This window comes from Artemia sp. Qi Xiang Cuo, chromosome 1 (genome assembly GCF_049724085.1).
Source record: "Artemia sp. Qi Xiang Cuo chromosome 1, ASM4972408v1, whole genome shotgun sequence".
Lineage (NCBI taxonomy): Eukaryota > Metazoa > Arthropoda > Branchiopoda > Anostraca > Artemiidae > Artemia > Artemia sp. Qi Xiang Cuo.
The window spans coordinates 26,070,941-26,098,894 of record NC_142794.1 but is presented as its reverse complement, the minus strand read 5'-3'; the positions used below and the strand labels follow the sequence as shown (position 1 = coordinate 26,098,894).

General features: G+C 35.3%; 1 protein-coding gene across 4 annotated transcripts in view; it reads left to right on the top strand.

The window, feature by feature from the left end:
• The window catches only part of Dus1 (Dihydrouridine synthase 1), a 144,762-nt gene extending 125,116 nt beyond the window's left edge, over positions 1–19,646 (top strand). For all 4 annotated transcript variants that reach the window (XM_089094250.1, XM_089094221.1, XM_089094232.1 and 1 more), the window contains exons 7-9: positions 3,555–3,631; positions 8,660–8,860; positions 19,354–19,646. In XM_089094250.1, the coding sequence (XP_088950376.1) occupies positions 3,555–3,631; positions 8,660–8,860; positions 19,354–19,527 (452 nt within the window). In that variant the 3' untranslated portion in view covers positions 19,528–19,646. The remainder of the gene's footprint in view (positions 1–3,554; positions 3,632–8,659; positions 8,861–19,353) is intronic.
• Positions 19,647–27,954: the final 8,308 nt, after the last annotated feature.

Here is a 27,954-nt window from a genome sequence, read left to right as displayed (position 1 = left end):
TAATTTTGCTCCTTGCTTTCAATTGATATTTTTTTATTTTCATTTTTTTTTTTTTTTAATATATAACTATTCGCTGTAGCAGTTTCATTGGACCTGGGGATAATTGATAGAAGCTCTTCACTAATTCTTAAGCTCATATCGCTTCCGTGAAAAAATATTATTCAGTTGAGCTGTGTTCTGTATAAGTTCACTTTACCCCCTCCTATATACATATTTTGGTAAATTCCTGAAATTCCTGGCTTTATACTAAAAATATATTTTGGTTATGAATAATATGTTTGAAAATCGTATTTAATTTGTCTTGACTTTCAATTGCCTTACTGCTTCAAAAAAAATTCTCATCAACATGAACAATCAGTTTTTAAAACTGATTCAGTTTTAAAATGAACAATCAATTTGAAAAAAAAATTGATTCATTTGATGGTCTTTTAGGATTGTCTTCATAATGGTTTTTTTTAATAGTCTTCATAAAAAATCATAAAATTAACCATTAGACACGAGAGCTCCGTTGTTTTTCGTAGCCTATTCGTTGTTTTCCGTTGTCTTAACTGCTAGAAAGTAAAGCTTTGTTATAATATTAGATGATGCATTTGTTGTTAGTTTGACAAAATATGAATTTCTCCTATCACATCAGTTCAAGGAACTCCATCCCTAGGAAAAGTACCTGAATTTGACCAACAAAATTGATCTGGTCAATAAAGATAAGTTTTTTTCCGAGAGAGGGAATACATACTCCCCCCTCTCCCCAAAAAAAGTAAACAAATTTTCCAATAAATCCTACGACCTCTGTGACCACCTCTGAAATACAGTAGAAAACAGAGTCTATGAGATTGCCCAAAATACTATTGGAAAAGAAATCCCTACCTGAAAACCTCTCGTTGAAAAAAAAAGACCATAAATCATACACAACAAAATAATGGTTTTTCTGCAACCCACGAAAAGCCTGCCTATTCGCCTTCTGAGTAAACACTGTAGCAATCAGTCTATAGGTTTATATAATACATGTCTCTCACTCCCTTAAGAATCACTTCCTTTTTTCGTAAAATATTCAGTGACAAATACGCCTGATTTTGTCAGCTTTGATTTTACCTCGAAAATAATATAGTCCATGTGTTTAGTCAGGAATTAGGAGAATTGGGAACACGGTGTAGGTGTCTGACTTTTCGCTGTATCATTTGGAAGTCTGAATCGGTTCACGGACACCAGCTGTTCCTTCCAAACATTTAAGCCCATCAACACAGCTGTGTCTAGATTGGCAGAGCAGAATCAAGTGAACACTGCTGTTCGTAATCATCCAACTTTTCTCAATAGTAGCCGCTCAAAGCTCTGATTACTGATTCTGGCTTTTAATGTAGAAAACAATTTTAATTTTCGCTCGAAAATAAATTCGTCAAAATCGAATATTGTCTGACCACCTAAGTCCTAACAATGAAAACCAATAATATAAATCCAAAAATGAAAAGCCATTATCACAAAAATTCAAAATCAAGGTAAATCGTAGGCTACTAGGAAGACAACGATGGCCAATTTTAAATCCTGGCAAATTTCGTAAAATACAAATTATAACATCAGATATTGATTTCAGAGCGGGGATGTTTCACCGGAAGCTATTACCGTTGAATCAGCTCCCGGACATTTTGTATCCATTATTTTCAAAATTAGCGAGAGGATTTGCCCTCAAGGAAAGCATGAGTCATCCCCTTCTTTCTCATGATTCAGCCGTTGACACTCCAGTATGGATGAAAGAACGGAAAATTTTCGGCAGTTCATATTATTGACCTACGAATAAAGTGAACATACTACTCGATGCCTTTTTTTATGCTCTTTACGAATATAACAATCATTTTTGTTGGAAATGCATTTTACCCCCACCCCTATATATATACCAATTCAGGGTATATATTTGTACATTAGGGGGGTGTGGGTAAAGTTTAAAATTACCTCTCATTTGCATTAGAAATAAACTTTACCCCCACCCCTCTAATGTGCAAATATATACCCTGAATTGGTATATATAGGGGTGGGGGTGAAATTCATTTCAGACAAAGATTATTGCTATATTTGGAGAGCATAAAAAGGCATTAAGTAGTATGTTTACTTTATTCGTAAGTCAATAATATAAACTGCCGAATATTTACCGAAAGAACTTGGTGAATCGTAAATACAGACATTATAAACCTCTATACTGAATCTCTAATTGATGAAGAATATTTTGTTTTATATTCATTCCGATCCCTCTGAAACCTACCAATCAAACTTTTAGTTTTTGATTGAAACAAATTATTATTTCAAACAACACTTGCATCGCTTCAACCCTTGTGTATAAGTTCCCTCGGTAAATGACTGTGACTTATTTGGAATAAATTCAGAAATAGTGATAGGATGACGAATTGGAAATAGAATTGATTTTTCCTAAAAAATAATTACTAGTTGTCACAGCAGCTGCGTTATCTTCTATTGGTTTGATATGTTTTTTTTCTGTTTTTTTTTTGTTTTTGTTTTTTTGTATGCCTCGGTTGATTCTGATAAGTATATGTGATGTAATTGCGTATCAGATCTGAGGTAGCTCTCTTTGGGATACGTATTTTAATATTATGTATTTTGCAAACTTCAGTAGTTTCTATAAATCAAACACCTCTTTTACAGGAAAAAGAAAAATACTTGATTCGTTTTTTGTATCTCTTGGTTGATTCTAACCAGGGTATATGACGGAATTGCGTATGAGATCTGAACCGGGTTTGAATCCCCCCCCCCCGCCAAAATTTAGTCCGGCTCCTAAAAAAGGAACAAAATTTATATAAATGAATTTTCTATGTGTTTTGTAAGTTTTATTTTTCGTAAACCAAGCAACTCCCCCTCCCAACATAAATCCTGGATACGCCCATGTCCATCACTGCTTCAAAATTGTATGTGTACTTTCCAGCAGAGTTCCTTTGGAAAGTGTGACATAAAATGATAGCAAATACCAAGTACTTGTATATCCTCCAGAAAACTTATCATCTGATTTTCACTCAGATCTGAAATCTTAAGCCCCATTTTCCCACCCCAAAGCTTAAGTGAAAATATAACAGGGTTTTTGTGTTTTTTTTTTTTTTTTTTTTTTTTTGGCCGAATAACATAAAATGGTAATATTTTATTCAAGAAATATGAGTTTAAATTAAATTTGGAATTCGGATTAAAAAATTTTCAGGACGAAAAGATTGAAAAAATTCCGCCTAAAAAATCTACAATCTAAACGGAAAGGGCATTGAAGCCTATGCTCCAACCCCTCAGGTGTCGATTTTACAGTTGTTCGTGTATCTCCCGTATGTTCGTCTACTTTTCTTTATTTAGTTTATGACGTTTTCCCTTTCACGAATAATTCCCATGTACGTGCGTGAACAGCTTAATATGAAAAAGTGATTATGTACATTTACAAAAAATTAGGTTTTTCTGTTATTGCCTAATGTTTCAAGTAGCCCACATCGCTTTTATAATGACATATTTTAACATATTTATTTTGACTTTTTAAAAGTTTGTTTGAATTCTAGCATCTTTTTATTTCTTTTTCTCAGGGTCGACACTGAAGTTTCCGCCTTGGATTTGTCAGCCATATGTTCGACCACCAGTTAAACCACCCTCTGGTGAAGAGGTTAAGTATTTTGTTTATGCTTGAATAAAATAAAGTCTCAGTAACTTTATTTTTGGGATAAAATGTTGCCTTATTTAAAGTTGCTGAGCTCTAATGGATGAATTACCTTTTCTCATCAAACTAGCAGCAAAACCTTTCTGAGGGCAGGCATAACAAGAAAAAAAAACATTTAAATATTTTTGCCTCACCTCCTCACAGTATAAAACTAGGAGCCCATCCCCAAAGAAAAATAACTTCTCCTGAAAGCTCCTACTCGATACCCCAGCTGTGAGATAAAACATGGTAAAGCATTGTCTAAAATTCGTCATTATTTTAATCAAACCCAAAGGCTGGTATATAATGAAAAATACTTGCTCCGCTTCAGGCACCCGTTGTATAACTTTATGCGATTGTGATCATTGCTAATGGTTATAGATCGACTGGGAGTTACGGATAATTATCTATTGTGTAGGTAGTTTCTGTACTGTTGAAATCTGGTTATTCCAGGTTCTTTTTTAAAACCGTATGTGGAACAAGAAACACTCAGTAGATTAAGCGGTGCTAGGCGTCCCCCCCCCCGGAAATTCTATCTCCCGCTGAAAAATGCCACGGAAAGTTCCCTCCCCAGGTGGAAAATACTCCACCCCGGAGAAATCTCCCTGGATAATTTCGGATTTTCACTAGAAGGGAAATTGAAAGTTCTACTCACCTATAAAAGTCAAAGGCGATGCTATAATGTTTCCTATAGTAAACAGCCATAAGGCTTCAATGTATTATAATTTATTTATTTATTTATTCCCAGAGGCATCTCATTTGGAAGGGGTGGTCGTATAAACTTGTGAGGGGCTCATTTGACTGTACATTAAAAGTTTTAGTGCCCTTTATAAGAGTCGAAAGTTATTGATGGGCAACCAGAGTCCCCCTCCCCTCCTACAGCCCTCGGTGCAAGGGTTGTAAGCTATTCAAGTTGCTCCTTGTTAACATATACGATTTTTTATTAAGAAAAGAGGGCATGTTTGATCCTGGCTCTTCAAAATAGCTTAGATTATTAAGGTGAAACTTAAAAGGGAATATTGAGAGGGATACCAAACACAATCAAAACACACTTTGTCCTTGCTGGATATGAAAAGGAAATATCAGAAATTGATATATAATTCCTCTTGAATTCCGAGATTATTTCTGGTCTACACTGTTATTATGAAAGTAAAGCGTAATATTAAACCCCAAAATGAGCAGAATCTAAACCGTATAGGAGGGGCTGCCCCTTCCTCATCCCAATTTGGTTGTAGAAACTTCGGAGATTGCGAGTTCGGATGAATGCGGAGAATGAGAGTTATGGTTCTTTTTGTATAAGTCGAAATTGATGGAGACCAACCAGCCCGTGTCCTAAAACTGTTTTTGATATCTGGTCCTCTTGTTACCCCTTAGGTCGATATATCGATATAATTAGGTCGATATATCCCTTAGGTCGATATATTAGGTCGATAAAACCCTTAGGTCGATATATCGATTATCGATATAATCGATATTTTGAGGTAACTATTTTGTACTTTCTTTATGGCTGCTCAATTTTGCCTGTGAGGGAATTTTCCATTGAAGGGGGGATTATCCGGAATGAATTTTCTAGGGGGGGGGGGGTGACTACCGATTAAATCAATGCTCTAGATTTGATAAATTACCATGGCAATCCTGGTGCTTAGACTTTTTGTATTATTGACTCTTAACTTTTTTTTATTTTCCCTGGTTTGACTCCTAAATTTGAAACACCAAACATGGGTCTGTTTTTTAGTAATACCATTTTTAGTAATACCTGTATTAAAGAAAAACATCAAATTTATTATTATTAACTACTTCTTAATTTTAGGCACAATGATATAAAAGCTAAAACTAGCAAAAAAGGCAAAAAATTTAAAGCGTGAGTACAGACACAACCTAAGCAAAAAAAAATTGTTCAAAGAGATAATGCCCTATAATGCCCAGTTGCTGTAAGCAAAATAAATAATAGAGTGTCCCATATCAAATAAAAGAAACCAAGAATAGAGAAGGAAACTATGTAAATGATCTCAAGTTATCAATGTCGATAACCGTAGATATCCTTGTGGTACCCCAGTGGATTGACCCCTTATTGGCAATATAGGACCCTGGGTTATATCCTAGCTACTGCGAGGATTAGTGACAGGCTTGCTATCTGTCTGTAAAAAAGACCAGGTAATTGTCGACGCCCTATGTCCGATCAATGGCACTGCAGACTATCTATCCTTTTTTTAAACTTCATCCCTTCTGGGCTAGCAGTACTCCCATCGACTTTAATTTAACTAATAATTAAACAATAAGACGGTTGTGTTTATTTGCTGGTCATTTTAAGGTACAACTATGATACTTCAATTATTTGGGGAAGGGTATTTATAAGTGCCCCAAGGGTGGGGGTGACCGATCAGCTGGTATTGAAAAGAGAACATTTTTAGTCTTTTAGCTGGTTATTATTGTGCTAAGCGAAAATTTTTAGATTTATCGTTTACCACAGGCAGTTACGCAGAAGAAGAGGCTTCGACATTGCCTTCACGAGTCCTCGATTTTTTTAAAGATTTTTCTTTAAATATTCTTAGTTCCATGTTATACGCCAACTGTTTACTTTTTCCGAAGTATTTAATATTAGACTTGTTTCATATTTTTTTGTTTAACTATTCACAGCTTCTTTGTTGCTAATTTACGAGTTAGTTAAATCAAAGCTGATGAAACTATCGCTTGTTCAGAAGGGACTCTAAAATAATTTGTTTAATCATCCTTCTCTCTTATTGGTATCTTTAATAATGTCAGGCGTCTTTTGTATTCAATTTTTTCATTTTGAATTTAAAGCTAAATTTTAAATGATATGTATTATTCTCATGCTATCTTAAATGGTAGATTTGTAGCAAACTTCACTTTTCCTTTATGATCATGTGCGGCTTTTATTTCATCAGTAACTTTTATTCAGTAATTAGAAGCATTTCATCTGTCGCTTTTATTTGTTCTTACTTAAATGCGTATGACAAATGATGCATGGTATATTTCTTTATAAATTTCCAATGCTTTTTTATTGTTAGTGTGAATATGAATCACAAATATCTCCATATAGGGGGGAGTCGTTTAATATGGCACTGTGGTAATTTCTCTAATCGTTGTGATCCTGGATATCGTATCACAAATTCTGGAGAAATTTTATCCGCCAGTAAAAATCCGCCAGTGTGAATATTATTACGAAAAGCGGGAGGGGTATCAATGCTGCCGAAACTATAACTTGATTCCTTCGCGTCTCCAACATGAAGGGATGAAAACTTCCGCATGGCTGTTTTTATAATATATTTGTTTTTATTTATAGGATTTTCTTGGGATTGAAAGCAACACATAGATATTTAAATGGAGGGTCCATGTCTTTTAAGACATGGACCCATGGTTCAAGTAATAAAAAAATGCGGTACTGGCAGTTTTAAATGAGCAAAATGAGTGATCACTTTTAAGATCAATTAACCGTGGAAGTTATGATAAATTTTGGGAAAAAGCTGGTTAGATTTGGTGGGTTTCCTTGACTATTGCTAAAAAATTATAATTTTTAAGCCCTTCAGCTAGCCCAATGCCTAAATTAGAACTTAGTTTTAAATGCATTGCTAGCAGTTAGCATTGCTTGTGATTTTAAAGCTTAATGCATACCCGCGTGCAAGGTAGGGGGGGGGGGAGTAGGTAGACGAAAAAAGTAAACACTTAGAAGTTCAGTTGGCTGTGGCTTTATAATAACTTTCGTGTAAAATCGTTTTAGATTTGGTGGATTTGGTTCACTTTTGATAAAAAAGGAAATCATTTGTTTTTAGCCCTTCAGCAATTACTGACCCACTGTTTAAGTCAGAACTTAGTTTATAAACACATCGGGAAACACCGATTATGTGCTCTGATTTAGTGCTTATAAATTTCGACAAAAGGCCAGTTTAAGACTAAAGCTTTCTAACCTTTTCTACCTTAAAAACGTCCATTACAACACTTCAAACACGTATACATTTAAATGGAGGTTACATACTGCAAGTAAACTAAGACCAGAATGATAACTTTTAAGACATGGACCCATGGTTCAAGTAATAAACAATATATGCGGTACTGACTGTTTTAAATGAGTGATCACTTTTAAGATCAATTAGCCGTGGAATTTATGATAAATTTCGGGTAAAATCTGATTAGATTTGGTGGGTTTGGTTCACTATTGTTAAAAAATTGCAATTTTTAAGCCCTTCAGCTAGCCCAACGCGTAAATTAGAACTTAGTTTTAAATGCATTGCTAGCAGTTAGAATTGCTTGTGATTTTAAAGCTTAATGTATACCCGCGTGCAAGGTAGTGGAGGAGAGTCGGTAGACGAAAAAAGTAAACATTTAGAGGTTCAGTTGGGTATGGCTTTTATAATAACTTTCGTGTAAAATCTTTTTAGATTTGGTGGATTTGGTTCACTTTTAATAAAAAAAAGGAAATCATTTGTTTTTAAGCCCTTCAGCAATTACTGACCCACGGTGTAAGTCAGAACGTAGTTTATAAACACATCGAAAAACACCGATTGTGTGCTCTGATTTAGTGCTTATAAAATCTCGACAAAAGGCTTGATCCAGTTTAACACTGAAACTTTTTAACCTTTTCTACCTTAAAAACATCCATAGAAGAAATTAAAGACAAGAAGAAGAAAGGAAAGCATGATGCTTGCCTTTTGGTTGTGGTCCTTCAACTAAATCTTGCGGAGAAGGTGAAGTTCATCCTTTTATGTAAGTAGTGATAGGGACCACATGGCCTTTCCATTATACAAAAAAAAGAAGTTTTTAGCTGGACTTTTTACTGTGATGAATTTAAGGCTCTCTAGTTTTGGTTTTTAAGTTGATTTCTTCTTTTTCACCGCAAGTTAGGCTTTTTATAGCTGAATTCCATAAAAATTGTTGCTTGAGATTTGAATACATTGAACATTATATGCGTGGTCAGTATTTTATTAACTTCGAATACGGTTTTATTCCACTATGATTTGAACTCACTTCTTTCTATAGGTTAGTACAGAAAAAAGTGAGGAAGAATCAAATTCCATCAAAGAAGGAAGAAAACGGTTGGAACCTGAAAGACAAATTGGTGAAGATGGAGAAACTGTTTTGTCGAAGAAAAAGGCTAAGAAACTGTTGAAAAACCCAAATTTTGTTTTCAAACCTGATAGGAAGCCAATTGGAAAGTGTGCGAGTTGCCGTAATCAAATGGTAAACTTGTTTGTAGAACTATTTGCATGCCATTTTTACCTGAGCTTTACGTATATGATTCTTTGTTTAAGCTGTTTCTAGCTGTTTTAAGCTTTATTTAAACTGTTAAACTGTAATCATAGGCAGCGCAATCGCGCTGCCTAAGTAAAGAACGATTTTGGCACAATGTGTTATTCATTTTCCATACCAAGGCCCTTCTTATAGAAGGAGTTTTCGTAGAAACTTCGAAAAGGGCTCATTCGATTGAAAATTGGAATGGCTAGTCCCTTTTTAATAGTCGAAAGTGATTGGAAGGCAGCTAACACCCCTTCCACGCCCATCATTTCCCCAAACAGATCCAATCAAAATTTTGAGATATCCATTTTGTTCAGCGTAGTTGATTTCCAGACAGAAATTATGTTTTCGAGGAGGACACTCCCCCCACAGCCCTCGGGGCAAGGGTTTTAAGTTATGTCCTGGGGGCATATAATCAGAATCATTTTAATGAAAACAGCTGTCATAGACACATTAAAAAAATGCACTAGAAGGCGCTGTTTTTTACATGAAAACTTTTTTACATTAAAACACTTCTCTACATTTTATTAAAAGCACTTGTAAAAAAAAGGAACAAAGGAGTTACTAAGTCTGTTTGTGCGGCACGAGACGGGCATAAGTTTGCTTTTGCTTCTGGTATTTGTGCGGAGAGGCATTTTAGGTGGTAATATTGTCCTATGTACAGGACTAGACAATAAAAACTGGCCAAAATGAATCATCAGCTGAAAACGGCGATCGCGAAGGCTTGGTATTTCAAGTTACTTCAGAGCGGAGCTGTAATCTACATATTTGTCGCAAAGAATGATCTTTACAGCTCGTTTCTGGATCCCCTCCAAATCATCACTTAAGTAATCTATGTGATGAATTTGTGGGCCCCAGACGGGACACGCATATTCAAGGATGGGTCGAATAAAAGTGAGGTACGCTGTTTTCAGCTGATACACTGGAAAACCTAGGCGGCGCAACGCCACCAGTGTCCGCATAGCATAATGTCCCTTCTTAACCAGCTCTTGTACATGAATAGAGAACGAACAGTCCACACTAAAGGTGACGCCCAAGATAGTCGCACACGAAGCAGAAGGGAACAAAGTCGCGGGGTAGGTAAAATCGCGTTTAAGTGGGTTGAACCTCAAAACCTTTGATTTATTCTCCTTAATTTGAAGACTGTTCGCAGTACACTGTGATTTAAACTGATCGAAAAAATTTGGGTCGAACTGGGCTACAGCTTGCGAATTATTTACGTGGTATTTAAGAAGCACAGACAAATCATCGACGAATTTAAAACGATCGTCAAAGTCAGAAAGCACATAGTTGATAACAGCCAGGAAAAGAAGAGGTGCTGATATGATACCTTGAGGGCCCCACATGTAATTTCCACCCTTTCCGATTCAATATCACCGTGAAAAAGGGCGTACACTTTTTGATACCTGTGACGTAAGAAATCAACTACTAATTGGAGGATGTTCTTACGGGCACCCATTAACTTGAGATCCTGGGCGGCAAGAGGGTGCTTAATCAAATCCAATGCCTTTCGGTAGTCTACAAGAAGTAAATCTACAAACGAGCTTCCAAACTCCAACCACTCAACTACTAGGTGATAAAGCCGTACTAAATGAACAGACGTGCTGCATCCCTTCCAACAACCATACTGGAAGGGTCAACAGACGGTGAAATATCCGTGAGAAGTTCACGATATATGAAAGATTCTGCAACTTTAGCAAAGTTCGGTGTGATCGAAATAGGTCTTAACTGATCACATGTCTTAGGTCCTTTAACTTTGGGTATTACGCGAACATAGGCTCGCTTCCAAGCATCGGGAAAGAATTGTTCACTGAAGCACTGATTGATGATCGATGCCAATGGTTTGGCTAAAAACAAGGCATATTCGCGAATAAGTTTGACCGGCAACTCACCAGGGTAGGAAGAGCAATTCGGTTTTAGTTTTTTAAGTTCTTTACAAACAGCAAACTGGGTAAACTTTTTTATTTCGTCAGTTTCACAATGGACTAAGAGATCAACCAGTTCGGCGTCTGTAATTGAGGGGTAGGTGGTACAAATGCCAGCAAAGAACTCGTTTACGTCTGAAGCGCTCATTTGAGATCCGTCAGGATTGGGTATTTTTAGCTCACTGTTAACTGACTTGCCAGTCATTTGTTTCACTGTAGAATGCCACTTCCGACTGCTACTTTGGAGAAGGGGTACTACCTTTTCCCGAACATAATTTCTTCGCTTGAAACGATTGACTGCCACGACTCGATTTCTAAGTTTTGCCGCCGCGGCGATTTGTCCAGAACTGTGCAGCTTGCACCTCATCTTGATCATTTGTTTGAGATCGCTTGTGATCCATGGTTTATCGGACTCACTTACCACTACAACTTTAGTGGGAAAAAACTTGTGAAACATCTCTAACAGAAGAGAGTTAAACTGCTGTACTTTGCTATTCAGGTTTACTATAGAACACAGGTCGTCGAAGCAGTAAGTGCCGATCCCCAGACCGAAATCGCAGATTGATTGAGAGTTAAGCGGACGAATAGTCACTTTGGTTCTCTTCGGCTTCGGTTGGTTATTTTTGAATTGCCAGAGAATTACATAATGATCTGAACTCTGGAGAGGACCTAACGACCGAGGGGAGTAATAATTGTCACTCATGTTTGTAAAAATTAGGTCTAGAGTACTGCCACTCTGGTGCGTAGCAATGGTAACTACCTGCTTCAGATCAAGGACACTAGATACCCATTGTCTGTTCGTCTGGTTAAAATCGCCAGCTATTATGAAGCCAGGATAGGCATGGGCACGACGAAGTTTATCGATGTAGGTCTTTAAGTAGCTGATAAGCTCTTTCCTATTTTTTGCACTCTCTGGGTAATACACAGATGCAATTATCAAACATGAGAACTTTTTTGATAGTTTGGATGGCTTGCACTCTACCCAGACAACTTCGTGACATGAATCGGTTGGTATATTTAACAGCTTAGATGAAATGTCATTACGAATATAGATACCAACGCCACCACCTTTTCTACTCAAGCCTCTATCACGGCGAGTGTTGAAATAGCTAGTGTAGCCTTTTATTCTACCCATTTCATCAGTGATATCCCAGCATTCGGTGACTGCGGCAATAAGAACAGTCACTTCTCTCGGTAGTATCTCCATCTCGTCAACTTTATTTGTTAAGGATCGGGCATTACACAGAATGAAATTCGGAAGCTTCGCCTGCGCTGATAACTGTTCAGGACGTAATAGCAGGGGACGTTCATCAGAGAAACACAGTAAGATCGACTGCAGCTGTGATGGAGAAAGAGTGGGAGGAATTTCGTACCTTTGCAAACATCTTATTTTCACAAGAGTCCTTGGTTCACATACAGCCGTCCTCTGGTCAGAAAGACGTTCCTCAGAAACATGAACGGGTATGGCCGTCTGTCTGTTTCGCCGCCCGCCTCTCTTTCCACGCCGTCTACGCTTTTTTTTAATCACCACAAGCAGGGAGTCGTCTGGTGGCCGTTTGATTAATACAAAAAGACGCACACTGACAAACGTAAATGGCGTTGTAGTCAGTTGAAATGAATTAACTCTTCTTAAACATTTGTTTTGACAGGCAAAAGTCATTATGATTGCACTTAGTAAAGCTAGGGAGGCCAATTCTTTGAAAGAATGCACTATCGAAAACAGTTGAAAACTCCATAGAAACAAGTTAAACTAGATTTTAGCAGCAACAACCAGATAAGTCAAAATTATATGTCGCTGTAGTCGGGTGAAAATTAATTAAGTCTTTTCCAGCAATCTTTTTTATAGGTAAAGGTTATTTCGATTGCACTTAGAAAAGTTAGGGAGGACAATTCTTTGAAAAAAATGCACCATCAAAAATAGTTGAGATTTCCATACAAACAAGCTAAACTAGAGTGGCCCAAAAGCAGCTGTAATAGCGCTAGCAGCATGTTGCCATAATATATTATTTATTATTTTTTCCCTTTAGACCAGGACACTTCTTATCGAAGAATTTGTCATAGAAACTTCGAAAAGGGCTCATTCAATTGGAAATTGGAGTGTCTTGTGCCCTTTTTAATAGTCGAAAGTGATTGGAAGGCCACTAACGCCCCTTCCACGCCCACCATTTCCCCAAACACGTCGAATCAAAATTTTCAGATAGCCATTTTGTTTAATGTGGTTGCTTTCCAGTTAGAAAATATGTTTTTGAGGAGGACACTCCCCCCACAGCCCTCAGGGCAAGAGTTGTAAGTTATTCCCTAGGGGAATATAAGGTTTTTATAGAAATTGTTGTCGTAGAAACTTCAAAAAACGCTCATTCGATTGGAAATTCAAAGGGCTAGAGCCCTTTTTAATAGTCGTAAGCGATTGGAGGGCAACTAACCCCCCTCTCAAGCCCATCTTTTCCCCAGTCACATCCAATCAAATTTTGAGATAACAATTTTGTTCAACGTAGTTGAAATTTCTGCAGATTAGGTCTTTGAGGATGACAATCCTCCCCCCCCCCACAGCCCTCAGGGCAAGGGTTGTAAGTTTTGCCCTGGGGGCATGTAAGGTTTTTATAGAAAGCGTTGTCGTAGAAACTTCAAAAAGGTCTCATTCGAGTGGAAATTGAAATGGCTAGTGCCCTTTTTAATAGTCGAATGTGATTGGAAGGCAACTAACATTCCTTCCACGCCCACCATTTCCCCAAACACATCCTATCAAAATTTTGATATAGCCATTTTGTTCCACGTAGTTGAAAGTTCTGGAAATTATCCTTTGAGCTGGACATTCCCCCCAAAGTCTTCAGGGGATGGGTTATAAGTTATGCCCTGGGGGTATATAAGGTTTTTATTGAAATTTTTGTCGTAGAAACTTGAAAAGGGCTCATTCGATTGGAAATTCAAAGGGCTAGTGCCCTTTTTAATAGTCGAAAGTGATTGAAGGGCAACTAACCCCCCTCTCACGCCCACCTTTTCCCCAAACACATCCAATCAAAATTTTTAAGATAGACATTTAATTCAACGTAGTTGAAAGTTTCGAAAATTAGGTCTTTACGGATGACAGCCCCTCCCCTCCACAGCCCTCAGGGCAAGGGTTGTAAGTTTTGTCCTGGGGGCATATAAGGTTTTTATAGAAAGCGATGTTGTAGAAACTTTAAAAAGGTCTCATTCAATTGAAAATTGAAGGGGCTAGTGCCCTTTTTAATAGTCGAAAGGGATTGAAGGTCAACAAACCCCCCTCTCATGCTCACCATTTCCCCAAACACATCCAATCAAAATTTTGAGATATCCATTTTGTTCAACGTTTTTGAAAGTTCTGGAAATTAGGTCTTTTAGGATGATAACCCCCTCAGAGCCCTTAGTGGAAGGGTTGTAAATTATGCCCTGGGGGCATATAAGGTTTATAAGGGCTCATTTGATTGGAAATTGAAAGGGCTAGTGGCCTTTTTAATAGTCGAAAGTGAGTGGAGAGTAATTAACCCCCCTCTCACGTCTACCATTTCCCCAAACATATTCAATCAAAGTTTAGAGATAGCCATTTTGTTCAACTTAGTTGAGAGTTCTGGAAATTATGTATTTGAGGATGACAAACCCCCCAGAGCCCCCAGAGCAAAAGTTGTAAGCTATGCCTTGGGGGTATATAAGGTTTTTATAGTTAGGGTTGTCGTAAAAACTTCAAAACGGGCTCATTCAATTGGAAATTGAGAGGACTAGTGCCCTTTTTATAGTCAAAAGTGATTGAAGGGTAACTAACCCCCCTCTCACGCCCACCATTCTCCCAAACACAACCAATCAAAATTGTCAGATAGTCATTTTGTTCAACGTAGTAAAAAGTTCTGGAAATTAGGTCTTTGAGGATGACACCCCCCCCCCTGCTTTTGATTGGAAATCATTTGAGATCATTTGATTAGAAATTGAAAGGGCTAGTACCTTTTTTAATATTTGAAATTGATTGGAGAGCAACTAACATCCCTCTCACGCCCACCATTTCCCCAAAAACATCCAATAAAAATTATGAGATAGCCATTTTGTTTAACGTAGTTGAAAGTTCTGGAAATCATGGTCTTTGAGGATGACAACCCCCCTCACAGCCTTTAGGGTAAGGGTTGTAATTTATGCCCTGGGGGCATATAAGGTGTTTTATACAGAGAGCTGTCGTAGAAACTTAAAAAGAGTTCATTTGATTGGAAATCGAAAGGCCTAGTGCCCTTTTTAATAGTCGAAAGTGATTGGAAGGCTTGACATTTTTATATTAAAGATCGTTGTGGCTACAATGTGTTACTATTATTATTTTTTTTTTTTTTTTACCAGGGCACTTCGTATCGAAGGAGTTGTCGTAAGAACTTCGAAAAGGAATCATTCGATTGAAAATGGAAAGGGCTGATGCCCTTTTTAATAGTCGAAAGTGATTGGAGGTCAACTAATCCTCCTCCCACGCCCACCCTCCCATTTGCCCATTATGTTTAAAAACTAAAAGTTGCCTTAAGATTAAACCAAAACGCACTGTGTTAATCTTAATTCCTAATAATCCCAAGAACGACTGAGGGTATTATGTTCAAAATTTCGGCGCTACTTCTGCTCTTAAAATTTAACCAAATCAAAATAGCGTAGGCCTAAGTGTATCCAAGCTATCAAAGAAAGTAAACAGATTTTTTTGCGACTAGTATCCAGTTTTCCATTTCAGGTCAACTAGAGGAGGTATGAAACTAAATTAAACACTATTATTTGTGTCCAGATTCTAAAAGGGTGTATGTTGTTAAAAATTGCTGAAAAATTTTCTCCAGCATACCAATAGTAGGCCAAACTATAAAGTCTTAAAAGAAATGAAATGGTTTAGAGTATTATTTTCTTTTTTCCTGAAAAGACTGTCAATATAAAACGAACAGAAATTAATTTAAAAAAATTTTTTCCACGAAATAAGTTTTCCAAAGAAAAGTAAAGAACTCCATTAAACCAAAAATGAGCAAAAATAAAATCAAATAATCTATCAAGCGTGAATCTACCACAAATCAACATCGATGAATAAATGAAACCCAAAACGAACAGAAATTACAATAAATAACCCGAGTCAAACTCAAAACGAGCAGAAATTTACATGATTTGGGCTCAAAACCCCTATGCCTTCCCAAGGCCAGAACATAATTTGCACTTCACTGAAAAAATACAAATGAATGTGCATTGTTAGTTTAATAGACATATACTGATATTTAGTAATGAAAATGTTAATATTATTTGATTTATTAAAGTTATAAAAGTAAAAACATTTATATTTTTTCAAATGGTAACTCTTTTCCATTAAGCCGTAATCAAATGGTAAACTCTTTTGGAGAACGACGCATGTTGTCTGGCCATTCATATCCGAGCTTAATGTAAATGTTTCTTTATTCAAATTGTTCTTAGCTGTTTTTCTTAGAGAATTGTTTTAGCGTCTTCTTAGCCCTAACCAAAGGCTCAACATTTTTGAAGAGCGCTGCATATTTCCATGCCGTTCATAACAGAGTTTAATATATATTTTTCTTTTTTGTTTAAAAGCCATGCACATATTAATTTGTTAATGAAAACATAATACTTAAAAAATGATAGTTTTTACGCATAAGTATGTGCATCTCCGTGTCAGTAAAGCCATAGGAAGTCACAGAGTTAGTTATGGCACCTAGATTTCTTGTAGAGATTGATCTAAGGATCCCCTAAGCTCACCATTACCGGTAGTAAATTTTACTATTAACTTTTTATTACACTTTGGAGTGCCAGGGACATCGGAATAAAGGGACCCCTGAGCCAATCTTAGGCGTATTCTACCCGATAAATATGATTTTCTAATATTTCCTTTTGGCTGTTTAAACGTTATTAAGGCAGCAACACACTTTCGACAGTGTTGCCACGTTCAACCGGGAAAATAAATAGGCTAAACCTATTAATTAAGTTTAACAACGATTATTGTCAGTAAAAAATCAACTACTAACAGTAGCCTATATTTATTCCAAGGGCGGATCGAGGATTTTTTTTTTGGGGGGGGGGGGCGCAAAATAGGTTGATCCGATAAACTTGCATTAGAAAGAAGTTTAATTAAAGCAAACTTGTGTTAATTAAGTAAATTATACTACTTTAGACTGCGTTAGGGGGGGGGGGGCTCGTCCCCGGATCTGCCATTGACTAATTCCCAAAGACAGCCATACCTTTAAGGGAAAGCTACCCCTTCTTAATCTGTTTGTTGCCGTGTGTTTTTGTCTTGTTTTTTTTTTTGCTTTTTTTTTGTTCGCGTTGTTTTTTTTTTAATTGGGTGCCCGCTACCACCAAAAATTGTATATTTCCAGATGGAGGTCTTTTCACTAAAAATCGAGTTCCCGATTTTTCTTAATTTTTATCTTAGTCTTTGGTTATATAAGTCTTTTGTAAAAAAAAAAAAAAAAAAAAAAAAAAAAGTTTGGAGAAACGGGGAGTGTCGGAAGAACCAAGGACTAAGTTTGGTAACCGATCGTACATGTTACAAAATCCTTATGTGATTCTCTCTTCAAACAGTATGCAGCATGCTTACCTTTATATACTATTATTTTAGAATTTAAAATAGTGAATTATTAGCGGATATATAATATTGCAAATCTATCAATACATCCTTTGTAAATAGTTTCTACACTACAGCAGCTATAGGATGCTCCTCAGGAAACGGAAAATTGAAATTTAAACTGCCCTGTGTTAATGAATAAATATATTTAAAATTTTATTCATCTTCCTATTTGTCTTTCTGTATCCCTGTATCCCCTGAGATATCCACTAGCTGAGATACAGGGATACTTGTAAATTGTTGATATCTGTTTAAGGGTTGATTTGAAAGCTAATGATTATATTCACGTGCTTCTTATATATACTTTCTCTAGAAAAACACTTATTTTTTTTTAATTCCCGGCCCATGGAGTGAATTGAAGCGATTCTTTTAGCAAACCTGAAGAAGTATGAATCAATTTCTTATCTATCTGATTTAGTAAAAACTTGGCATATGGGTGTAATATATAGAATGTGAAGAAGGGTGTATGAATTAACAAGGGGTGCCAGAAGGTGCCGGTTGAAGGAGAATGGTTGTGGTAACTGTGAATGTACATGCAGTAGTAATTCTGTTCGAGAGTAAAAGAAGACACTTACCCATAAAATGTTCACATACACCATTCCCTGTACAGTCTTGGGTTTTTACTCACAAAAAATGATCGAGATACGCTGAAATATTTTAAGGCGAAGACAAACGGGCAAGGAAAGTGAAGTTTGCTTGAAAAATAAATATTTACTAAATACGTTTAAATGTAAGGCAAGTAGAACTTTTGAAAAATAATAAAGTTGAAAGGTTTCTTTTTCTAAACAACTGAATCTGTTTTAGATTGTTTTCTTTAATTTTAAGAAAATTTTAAACTTTAATAAAACTTAATCTGGCATTTAAGATAATCAGATTTGTATAATTGTTAAAAACTGTTAAAGAGTTTAAAAAGAATGTAATTTTTTTTAATCCTTTATAATGTATCAGAATTTCAAATGTTTGGCTTCTAAGTGCTTTCCAATAATTTAAATAATTTCTAATAATTTCAAATACCAGGCTTACGAGAGATTTCCAATAATTTAAATGTAATTAAGTTTAAAGACAAGCTTCATATATATATTTTTTTAATTCAGTTTAAAATAAATGGAACTGATTCTTCTATTATCTGAAGGTTTAATTTTCATAAAATCGAGTTGCTAATTAAGGGTTTCTTTTCTCTTTGCTACTAATCTTTTTTACGTAATTTTCAAGTTATTACAGTTTATACATTTAGATTGTAGCACGGAAGATAGATTTTTTTTTTTTTTTTTTTCAGTTTTAGGGGGTTGTTCACTATTGGGACAGGTCGTTCTTTGCATACAGTTCTCTACACAAACAGAGTATTAGAGTTCAACTATCTGAAATTGCAGGTAGAAATAGGATATTAGATACATTTCGAAGACCTTGTCCCATGGGATCTACCGCTTTCTATTATTCTATTATCTTTCAGTCAAGAGATAGAATTTTTTAATTTAAGTCAAGAACATAGTTATTCTGTGGATTCTGCGTTGCAGGAAATCAAGCAGAAGACAAAAAAGAAAAAATTTGGGTAATAAAGAATCTTGTATCCTACTTATGACAGAATAATTCTTCTTCGTTTCATGTTTAGCCTTGAACTTTACTTTTTGTGAAAAATAGTTTTTATTCAGTAATTCTGCTGTCAATAAACTATTGTAACTACAATTTGCGATGACAAATTCCGTCTTTTATGTTGAAGCAGAACTAAATAAACTAAGCAAAGACTTGGTTACAGCTTGACCTAAAAGGAAATTATTAATTTTCGGAGTATTTTGGCAGCTGCTGATAAATCTTGGCCAATTGAAGCTTGAAATTGTGCTAAAATATTGTGCTTTACCTGTGGAAGTCTCTCAGTATTTTAAATTCATAACTGTTAAGAGAAAGGTATTTGGAAAAGTCTTTATTTCTAGGGCACAAAGTGTGCTTACAGCCGATGCAAGAAATGCTGTCACGATTACTGCTCTCTCAATACCTTCGACTGTCCTGGTCACAACATCTTAATCAAAACTAAAATGGAAAAAGCCATGAAAATCACGAAGACCAATCCAGTGCCTTCCTCCAATTTACCTAGCACACAAAGCTGATATTGACCATCTTTGGTCTATTAATTGTGATTTCTTAAGACACCTGACTAGTGAAAAATTTATTGTTGTTTCAAATCTTTGATTAAAGTTATTCTTGGTACTTGTTTTTAGTATTGTGCGTCAGTGTGCAGAGGATGTCACCTTGTGACACCTCATTGGATAGAGTTGTGCTTTCAAAGTTTGGGAAGCTCAAGCAGCTTTGTTCTGTGGTGAATCATTTTTTTTTTCTTTGAGTGGTGGCGAACCTAACAGTTGTCACTTTTGAATGAAAATTCTCCCCGTTTCGTTGTCTATTCTTATCTTTCATTTTCCTTTCATTCATTTCTTTGTAAGTGGTTTACTAAGCTAACAATACTAGTGATTTGACAGAGTTTGTCGTTAATGAAAACAATACCAAAGAAAGATAAGCTCATTCGAAATTCTAAAATGAGCTTCTATGAACTTGAGTACATACGTTCAGAAGTGCATCCAGGATTTGTGTTTGGGGGGGGGGTGGGTTACTAATTATTTTTTTAGGGGGGGGGGGCTAAACAAAAAAACCTCAAAAACGCATGCAAAATTTATTTATGTCCATTTTTGTTACGTTTTTACGAGTCAAACAAACATTTCGGGGGGGGGCGGTTCAAAATGGGTACCCCCCCCCCCTGGATACGGCCTTGCATACGTTGGTACTTTTGCTCGGGGTAGAGGCTGCTAAATTCATATTGAAAAGTTATTTATATAAAAACTATAGGAAACTAAGGATAGATTGTACTATACAAAGAGTTTTGCTCGAAAACCCGAAAACCCGTGCCCAATGTATGTTAGTTTGTGAAAATATTTCTTTCGTTTTCTATTTTCTGATTGGTTGGCGCCGTAATACTAAAAGGATAGAATTGTAAAGATTTTTTTTAGATACATACAAGTTAAAGGCCAAGAACTGTGTTCTTCTGAAGACTTTTGTGAAGTTGAAGCAGTATGCTGAAGCAAAAGAGCTCTGTTCAAAATAGATTAGGTATATAGGTTTGGCTATTTTGACAGTATTTCTTTTTAGTTTATAGATTTTGTCTAAGCTTTTACGTTGATATTTCATTTACGTTGATAATTTTAATTTTTGGTAAATTTCCTTCTACGCAAAATTGTTAAATTAATTTTAGTTTTTTGTAAATATCTTCGTATATTTACCTGTAAATATCTTCAAATAGGTTTATATCTTCAGTTTATCAAATTAGGTTTAAAGCAGGGTTATTTAGTACATTCATTTATTCCAACTAGTATTTATTACATTTATAAAAATCTATTATATGATGAAAATATGCTATCAATGTGGAAACAGAATTGCTTGTAAAAATTCCTTGGTGTCATGGTATTGCAATACATTTTTTTGCAGATTCATTTCCTGCTAATGTTTTTTTTTCATTTTGAACTAAGGAAAACCATAAACATAATGAAATCCATGAATTTTGAACCTAACGGAGTCCTTGGACCCGTGAATTTTTTTCCATTTTTAGTTTGGGATTTTAGAATATTTTGGACACTGAAAAAGTAGTGCTCTTTTTGCTACGATGTTCAAAAATTTCTTCAGCCAACAACGTTTAGTATTAACAGCATCATCTTTTCTTCTTTTCTATCCTTTGGTAATCTTTACATTGAACTTAAGAGAACTTGTTTAGAAGCCCTTAAAAATAATGGGTTAGATTTGTCGGATAAAATAAAGTCAATAGTAAACTGTTTGCTCTTGATGTTTTTGTGATTAGACTCGTGGAAGAAAAGAAGAAGGTAGTCAGAAAAATAAAATAATTTCTATAGAAGCATCAGATTTAGCTATTCAAGCTCTTAGTTTCCACTTAAAGAGTCTTTGAGACTTGCAGAAGTCATATGTGTCAACAACATGCTTCTTATATATTTTCCCATGGATAATTTTGCTGAGGTAAAACCAAGATTTGTTTTAGGGCAGTACAAAGAATATAAGGTTTAAGAAGGGAAAATGGAATTTATTCAGGACTCTTAAGTCGCTATTAGCACATTGCGGCCAAGTTTTTGCCTTCCTTCCGCAAGGGCAACAAGGTTAGCTCTGTGAAGAAGGGAGATGTAAGGGACGTTTCCTTCGTTAAAGACTATTCTTAGCCGCCCTCCTTGAACTGTCTTTAGTCTAACTATTTCTTGGAGATACAGAGCAGGACCTCTCAGCGATTAACCGTATAAAAGGGAGGAAAAGTTCTCAAATTGTAATATATAGGCATTTGAACTTATCCAAATGTCCTGAAGCTCAATACTCAACAAGGTTTTGAAAGCAAGTCGTTGCATGTGGGACATGTCATTGGGAACCAAGCATAAAATGATGGTTGTCGGTCTCTGACGCTTTATTTATGTGCCAAAGTAAGCTTCACCTAGGAACTACATGTAAACTCTGGCCTATAAAAATATTCCTGTATTTTGTTTAACTCATTGTGGGTAGATATGACCTAGCTACATGAAGAAAATAACTAGCATTTTCTAATAATCTCAGTCTTTTTAAATTTTATTCATCATATTCTATACAATTCGAATTGGCATGTAAGATCTCCCAGGATTCGCGTGTATTTTTTTTAGCCCCTCTTCTATGGAAATGCTGTTAAGCGTCCCTTGCCAAAAAAGAGAAAAAATATAGGAAACTGAATAAAAACAAGTAATCTGTACATCTCCAGCAGGGAGGTTACACCTTTATTCATTTTATTTTTTCAGTCAGAGCCCTATTGGTATACCTCGGAGACAAGTAAATAAGTTCTGAAGTCATACTGGCTAAGCATGACAAAACGTTGGAAAACGAGAAAAACAATGCAACTAACAGATAGTGGATTACAAAAAGATGAAGAAAAAGGAAAAATTCCTGCCGAGACTTCAGCTGAGCCTTCCTCGGGGCAAAAAGAATAAAATAAATGGGTAAAAGTCTACAAAGCTAAATAAAAAGACAGAGCAACAAAAAATAAAAATTTGATATGTGGCAGCTTGAATTCCATCATTTTTTGTCATTGCCTATGTTTTCCCGTGTTGTCTTAAGGAGAAGGCGTCATAACATCTAACCGTCAGGACCACTAACGTCAGGACATCGACAAAATCCGTCATAACATCGACAAAAAAATCCGTCAGAACCACTAACCGTCAAAACATCTAAGATTTAAAAACTTTAGTTTTTTGGGGTTTACGGGGGGGGAGTAACAAGGTTAGGTTACGTATTTAACATGTGCTATGCTTTGCCCCCACCCCCTTGATATGCAAATATATTGCCGAAATTTGTTTCTAAACTATTATGTACTTATTACTATTATATAAACTTATAAATTTTTTGTCGATGTTATGACGGTTAGTGGCTCTGACGGATTTCCATTTTAGATGTTATTACGTTTAGTGCTTGTGACGGTTAGTCGAAATGGTAGCACCCTGTCTTAAGGATAAGTAATCGCAATGGAGTCAGCGCCTTTGTACTCAGATCCCATCCTACATTTTAAGATGTTTATATTTTTTTCGTGCTATAATATATATTATATTTTATTCATCTGTTGTTGTGTTTTAAAGATATATGTAAGAAAAATTTGGAAAAGCTGAGGCGTCAGCCAGTTACACTCGCACAATGTGCGATTGAAAGATTGGTTTTTTTCTGTTGAAATTTTGAACTTTCTTGGCGAAGACAGATGTCTTTTAAATCGATGTTCCCAGTATTATTAATGCTTATAAAAGAGACTAACCTACAAGCCGGTAAAAGCAAGTCTATGATTCTTCAAGCTGAATCAGCATTCCTTTCGATGTTCTAGTCCACTGAACATCAAAAGAAAGTGCCATATCCCCAAAATAATTATATAATAGAATCAAATTTTATTTGAGAAACTCCTAGGCTGTATGAAAACACGACAAAACCATAAATAGGATAAAGAAATCAACTGGAAGGAGGCCATATTTCAGTTCTTATACAGTGCTCATTCAGTTAACATAAAAAACGGATTAAATATATAACGGAAATAGCAGGTTTGCCAATGTATCAACTACAATTTAGTTTCCGCTGTGATTAATTGAAGTTTTAAATTGAAAAAATTGGATATGATTTGTGGTACGATGATTAACAATCAGCAGGTCTCCACGATCCATCAGGCCACCGATCAATAAGGTGATTGCCACTGCCATCTGCGGGCCTGCCCACTGAAAGATAAGCTTCTATTCATCTTTATCTGTTGCTAAGCTAATTCTATTGCTTTTAATATTTGTTGCTGCGGTCATGAACTCTGCCAACGTTAAATCTGAAAATTTGTTCCTCACAAATTTATGGGTTATCCCCTCTGGCCGATTCGAACCTTAGAAGTAATGAAGGCGAATACTGGTAACTGCAAATTTGTTGTTTTTTATATTGCATGAAACACGATAGCCAGCATGTACCTGTCGCTAGTCTACTCAGTTTTGATGATAATGAAAAGGAAGCATGGTGAGTCTGTGTCGGTATTCGATATTAGTATGGGAATTAGTTACGGTATGTGCATATTTAAAAATCGTATAATTCTATTCCCAAATATAAACTACAGTATTAGTTGTCTCGGATAGTCATATGCTAACAAATCAGTGCATGCTGAACATAGATTTCTGTTATGTAGAATTAATGCAAATAGCGACGAAGACCACACTGCCTTTCCATCATAAACAAATAAGTAGAACAACAGGGAAATTTTTTATACAAGACAGTGGAACGCAACTTTAAATGAATATTTCGACCCTATATCCAAGGGCCGTCCTCAGCAAAACAGACGAAGAGAATAAAAACACTATAACAGAAACTTACATTAAAATTCAATCATTAAAACTGTTTAAAAATTTTTAAAACAGCCCTAATATCATTACTTCAGGGAAGTTCAACCAGGACTGGTACTCCAAACGAAATGGACAGAGAACAATTCATTCAGATGGAATTAAAATATTTACAGACAAGATTTTAAAGCTAGTCTCGCCTTCTTGGCAGCCAGCCTAGAAGGTCTGTTTGTAATAGGTTGAGTGGAGTTATTTACTGGTTTTTTAATATAATTAGTCAAATCATTTTTAATTAAATTTGTGTATAGGGCATTAAGTGAAAATTCCCCCAAATCCCTATTTAAAGAAATATTACTGTTTATTTTGATTTTAATTTCAATTACCTTTTGAAAAACCTGTTTTATGCCTAAATCATTGCTAATAAGGCAAGTTTCTTCAAAAAGCATTTTATGACTAGGGTTATCATATATGTTACTGCTTAAAGCAGAATCAAAGCAAATATTTGTATTATTAGAATTTAAAGCTTTAGTTATGTCATCTTTGTGTTGTTGCAGGCGTTTTTCTAAATTTTGATGGGTTTTATCAACATAAAAATGGCCACAGTCACATGGTATTTTATAAACCCCTCTCTGGCGAGTAACTGGGGTTATATCTTTACCAGAATTTAAGAAATTCATGATTTTAAAATTATTTGTAAATACGACATAAAAATTATTTTGTGTGCAAACTTTTTTTAAACTTGTAGTGACTATTGGAATATATGAAAGGTAAATTATATTTGAGGGCTTGACGGGAACTTCATATTGCAAAAGACCCTTAATTTTACGGGAGTGTCTTGCCAATCTTCGGCTAATAGTATTGTTAATAAAGACAATAGGATAGCCGTTTCCAAAAAGTATGTCTCTAATAAAATTTAGTTCATCTGTGATTTAAGATTCAGAGCAAATTGTTAGGGCACGGTCAACAAGAGATGTAACAACACCTCTTTTAACTTGTGGGGGGTGATTGGATTTAAAATGTGGATATCTGTTATTTTGTGTGGGTTTTCTGTAAATTGTAAAATCCAGTTTATCAATGTCACGAATAATTAAAACATCCAGAAACGGTAATTTATTTGCATTTTCAATTTCTAAGGTAAATTGTAAATTTCGGTCATATGTATTAAGGTGATCTAGAAAGCCCCTAAGTTCAATTTCACCGTAACTCCAGAGCAATATTACATCATCCATATAACGTCGCAAGCATACATGTTTAAAAAAATATGAATTTAAATCCCAATTTTCAAGGTGTTCTGCACAAATATTTGTTAATAACCTGGATAGCGGCGCCCCCATAGGGAGACCATTTTTTTGTTGATAAAAAGAATTGCGGAACTGAAAATACATTGAATACTTATTACAAATTTTGACTAGGGACATTAAAACCTCGCATTCTATTCCTGTTGTTGAATCTTCAATTCGAAAATCTGTCCACGGTTGATTATTCTCAGGTTGTTCGATTGGAAAAGAATTTATTTAGTCACGATTTTTTTTTGTTTAGAGAACGTCTTTATAAGAAATTGGAATGTCTGAGGTATGAATCTTCGACGAATCATCGTGTTTATACCCCGAGGTTTACTCCAGGACCCGCTATTATTAATCTCTTCTCTAGAACTCTTGAACCAAAGGAAATCCAAACTCTTGAAAAAGGTCCAAAATTCTCTTTTCCACCAAAACAAGTTCCTGTGCCAGATATAGTTTCCTCCTTACAATTCTCTTTGCACAAAAACTACACATCTATTTCTAACCCAGATGAAGTGAAGACTTGTTTTATTTTTACACTTTACGACAGCCAAAAAAAAGTTATATCTCATACTAATTTGACGCCAAAAATTTTGCACGACATAAAAGTCTTGTCTAATCTTCGCAAAGACCCTTCAATTATAATAACTAAAGTAGACAAGGGAAATTCACTTGTAGTCCTGGATACCTTAGATTACGACAATAAAATTTATTCACACTTAAATGACACAAATACATATACTTCCATGACTCACGACCACACTGATAAGTTTGCGGTTAAAATTATAACCGAATTAAAGAATCTAAAATAAAATGGCATAATCACCCCATAACTTTACAATAAATTTCTCTCCTGAGGTAGCTTTTGTACAAGGTTTTATGGTTTTCCAAAACTACATATACAAGGCCGTTCCTTAATGTCGATTATAGGATGCAGGAAAGCTCCTGCTTCCAATATTGGAAAGTGGTTATGTACAGCCGTCAAACCGTTACTTTATTCACAGAAATCGTACATATGTAATTTGATAGATTTAGTTTAAAAACTTAAAAGCGCAAGCATTTCAGAAAATATAATAGTAAGAAGTTTCGCCATAGTTTCTATGTACACAAATATTGATGTAGCAATATTTGAGCAGTTACTAAAAAATAGAAGAAAACTATCATTTAATTGAAGATTCAACAACAGGAATAGATTGTGAGGTTTTAATGTCCTTAGTCAAAATTTGTAATAAGTATTCAATGTATTTTCAGTTCCGTAATTCTTTTTATCAACAAAAAAAGTGGTCTTCCTATGGGTGTGCCGCTATCCAAGTGTTTTACAAATATTTATGTAGAACAGCTCTAAAATTCGGCCTTAAATTCATATTTTTTAAAGCATGTTTGTTTGGGGCGTTATATGGATGATGAAATATCGTTCTGGAATTATGGGGAAATTAAACTTAGGGGCTTTCTAGATCACCTTAATACATATGACCGAAATTTACAATTTACCTTAGAAATTGAAAATGCAAATAAATTACCGTTTCTAGATGTTTTAATTATTCCTGACATTGATAAACTGGATTTTACAATTTACAGAAAACCCACACAAAATAACAGATATCTACATTTTAGATCCAATCACCCCCCACAAGTTAAAAGAGGTGTTATTACATCTCTTGTCGATCGTGCCCAAAAAATTGTCTTTGAATCTTACATCACAGATGAGCTAAATTTTATTAGAGACATATTTTTTGGAAACAGTTATCCTATTGTCTTTATTAATAATACAATTAGCCGAAGAATGGCAAGACACTCCCGTAAAATTAATGGTCTTTTGCAATATGAAGTTTCCGTCAAGCCCTCAAATATAATTTACATTCCATATATTCCAAAAGTCACTACAAGTTTAAAAAAGTTTGCATACAAAATAATTTTTATGTCGTATTTACAAATAATTTTAAAATCATGAATTTCTTAAATTCTGGTAAAGATGTAACCCCAGTTACTTGCCAGAGAGGGGTTTATAAAATACAATTTGACTGTGGCCATTTTTATATTGTTAGAACCCATCAAAATTTATAAAAAACGCCTGTAACAACACAAAGATGACATAACTAAAGCTTTAAATTCTAATAATACAAATATTTCCTTTGATTCTGCTTTAAGCAGTCACATATATGATAACCCTAGTCATAAAATGCTTTTTGAAGAAACTTGCCTTATTAGCAATGATTTAGGCATAAAACAGGTTGTTCGAGAGGCAATTGAAATTAAAATCAAAATAAATAGTAATATTTCTTTAAATAGAGATTTGGGGGAATATTCACTTAATGCCCTATACACAAATTTAATTAAAAATGATTTGACTAATTATATTAAAAAACCAGTAAATAACTCCACTCAGCCTATTACGAAT